Genomic DNA, 2,500 nt, shown 5'->3' on the forward strand with positions numbered 1-2,500 from the left:
CCCCGATGTTGCATGACCCTCGCGTTCACTCACCGATTCAGCTGACTGACTGACTGACTGACTGACTGACTGATTTACTTCTTGAACGACTGACTGCCAGGAGAGGAAGGAAAAGAGAAGGAGAAGGGGAAGAGTAGGAGGAGGAGAAGGGGGAAGAGGATGAGGAGAGGGATGAGTAGAAGGAAGAAAGGGAGGAGGAGGAGAAGGTGGACGAGGAGGAGAAGGTGGACGAGGAGGAGAGGGGGGAGGAGGAGGAGGAGAGGGGGGAGGAGGAGGAGGAGGAGGAGGAGGGCAGGGAGGGAAGGAGGAAGGAAAAGGAGGAGAAGAGGAAGGAGGATGTGAGGAGACAGAAGGAGGAGGAGGAGAGGAAGGAGGAGAGAGAGGAAGGAGGAGGAATGAGGAAGGAGGAGGAGGAGGAGGAGGAGGAGGGAGGAGGAGAATGAGGAGGAGGAAGAGGAGGAGGAAGAGGAGGAGGAGGCAGGAGGAGGAAGGGAGGAAGGAATGAGGAGGAGAGGAGGAGGAGGAGGAGGAGGAGGAAGAATGAGGGAGGAGGAAGGAGGAGGAGAGGAAGGAGGAAGAGTGAGGAAGAAGGAAAGGAAGGAGGAGGGAGGAGGAGGAGGAGGAAAGGAAGGAAGGAGGAGGAGGAGCAAAAGGGGGGGAGGAGGAGAGGAAAGGAAAGGAAGGAAGGAGGAGGAGGAGGAGGAGAAGGAGTAGGAGGAGAGGAAGGAGGAGGGAGGAGGAGGAGGAGGAGGGAGAGGAAGGAAGGAGGAGGAGGAGGAGAAGGAGAGGAAGGGAGGAGGAGGAGGAGGAGAAGAGAGAAGGAGGAGGAAGGAAGGAGGAGGAGGAGGAGGAGGAGAGGAAGGGAGGGGAGGGGGAGGAGAGGAAGGAGGAGGAGGGAGGAGGTTTGGAGAGGAAGGAGGAGGAGGAGGAGAGTGGAAGGAGGAGGAGGGAGGAGGAGGAGGAGAGGGAAGGAGGAGGAGGAGGAGGAGGAGGAGGAAGAGAGAAGGGGAGGAGGAGGAAGGAGGGAGAGGGGAGGAGGAGGAAGGAGCAGGAGAGGGAGGAGGAGGAGGAGGAAGGAAGAGGAGGACGAAAGGAGGGAAGGAGGAAAAGGAGGAGGAGGAGGAGAGGAAGGAGGAGGAAGAGAGGAAGGAGAAGGAGGAGGAGGAGGAGGAGGAGAGGAAGCAGGAGGAGGAGAGGAAGGAGGAGGAGGAGAGGAAGGAGGAGGAGGAGGAGAGGAAGGAGGAGGAGGAGAGAGATAGAGTTATTTAGCCTACGTCACCGATAGCGCTTATCTGTAACGAGACTGCTGCGGGAGGTGAATCAGCGAGCTGGTCATCGGTGGTCTCCCTACGTCATTCGCTGATAGTGCAACGAAGGCCATGTTCATAAAAGTAATTCGAAGCGTGAAGACTTATCTTTTCGAATCCACAAAAAGTCATAGTCACAGAACGAAGCAGATGATAGGAATATTATCATTAAAGGTAAACAAATTACTCTCGTAGCTTACCTTGAGTCTGTTGATTTCTATCTTGAGGGCGGCAATCTCTTGCTTCTTGCTCTCGGCATTCTTCACAAGGTCGGATACGGTCTTCTCCAGCTGCGCCTTCTCAGGGAAGCTCCCCAGGCTGCTGGAAGTGTTGGTGGCAGCCACGGCAGTGGCAGGGGCGCCTCCCGTGGGAGGAGGAGGGTGGCTGGGCATCACGAGGGTATCGGGAGGCTGTGTGGGCTGGGGCGGGGCGAGGACCCTGGTGGATGCCGGGGCGCTGGCGGCGACGGCGGCGGCGGAGGCGTTCTCCTTGTTCTTGGCGTTCTCCATCCTTTTGACCGGAATGCCCAGCTTCGAGCTCGGGGGTCGCTTCTCCTCCTTGACGGTGGGCAGAGGCTGCATGTCAGGGGAGGTGGCACAGGAGGAGGAGGAGGACGACGAAGAGGACGAGGCCTTCTTGCCCCCCTTAGTCGTCGGCTCCTTGGCGTTCGAGAGGTGCTCCTTGGCTGAGGAAGAGGAGCCCTTGGTCCCGTGGTGGCCGGAGGAACCACCGTGGTCCTTGGACATCCTACGGAACAAGGATTTGAATCTTAGAGACATGTTGGCGGTACTAATTAAAAGTCGGTAGAGAGAAAAGGAAAAGTAGGTGAGTGACCACAGCAGTCTTCTTGGTACTGCCTGGGAATGATGGTCAGCGGGCAATTACGAAGGGCATGACCGCGCCGCCTTGTGCTGCTGCTGCTGCCGCCACATCAAGTTCCTGCTGCTGCGTGAAAAGATATTTTCAGGCCCCGCCACCTTCACTCTCGGCCACACTCGCCAGCAGGATCATGGTGCTGCGGAAATCTATTTTGCTTACTTCTTTACCCCGTTCCAGTTACACTAGTTATCACCTTTCGACACAGCTCACGCGAATAGGCCTTTATATAAATTTTCTTGTATCCTCTATGAAAATGTATCAAGTCTATCACATATTTCGCACGAGCACATTAATGGTATTCCAGTCCCAAGCTT

The 2,500-nt window shown here is 56.5% G+C and overlaps 1 protein-coding gene across 9 annotated transcripts in view; it reads right to left on the reverse strand.

Moving 5' to 3' along the window:
* Positions 1 to 1,507: 1,507 nt before the first annotated feature.
* The window catches only part of LOC113819685 (cytospin-A), a gene marked incomplete at its 3' end in the record, with an annotated part of 366,383 nt that continues 365,390 nt past the window's right edge, over positions 1,508 to 2,500 (reverse strand). For all 9 annotated transcript variants that reach the window (XM_070128161.1, XM_070128165.1, XM_070128162.1 and 6 more), the window contains 1 exon segment: positions 1,508 to 2,054. In XM_070128161.1, coding sequence (XP_069984262.1) covers positions 1,508 to 2,054 — 547 coding nt within the window.

The sequence above is a fragment of the Penaeus vannamei genome, chromosome 12, assembly GCF_042767895.1.
Source record: "Penaeus vannamei isolate JL-2024 chromosome 12, ASM4276789v1, whole genome shotgun sequence".
In the NCBI taxonomy this organism is placed as follows: domain Eukaryota; kingdom Metazoa; phylum Arthropoda; class Malacostraca; order Decapoda; family Penaeidae; genus Penaeus; species Penaeus vannamei.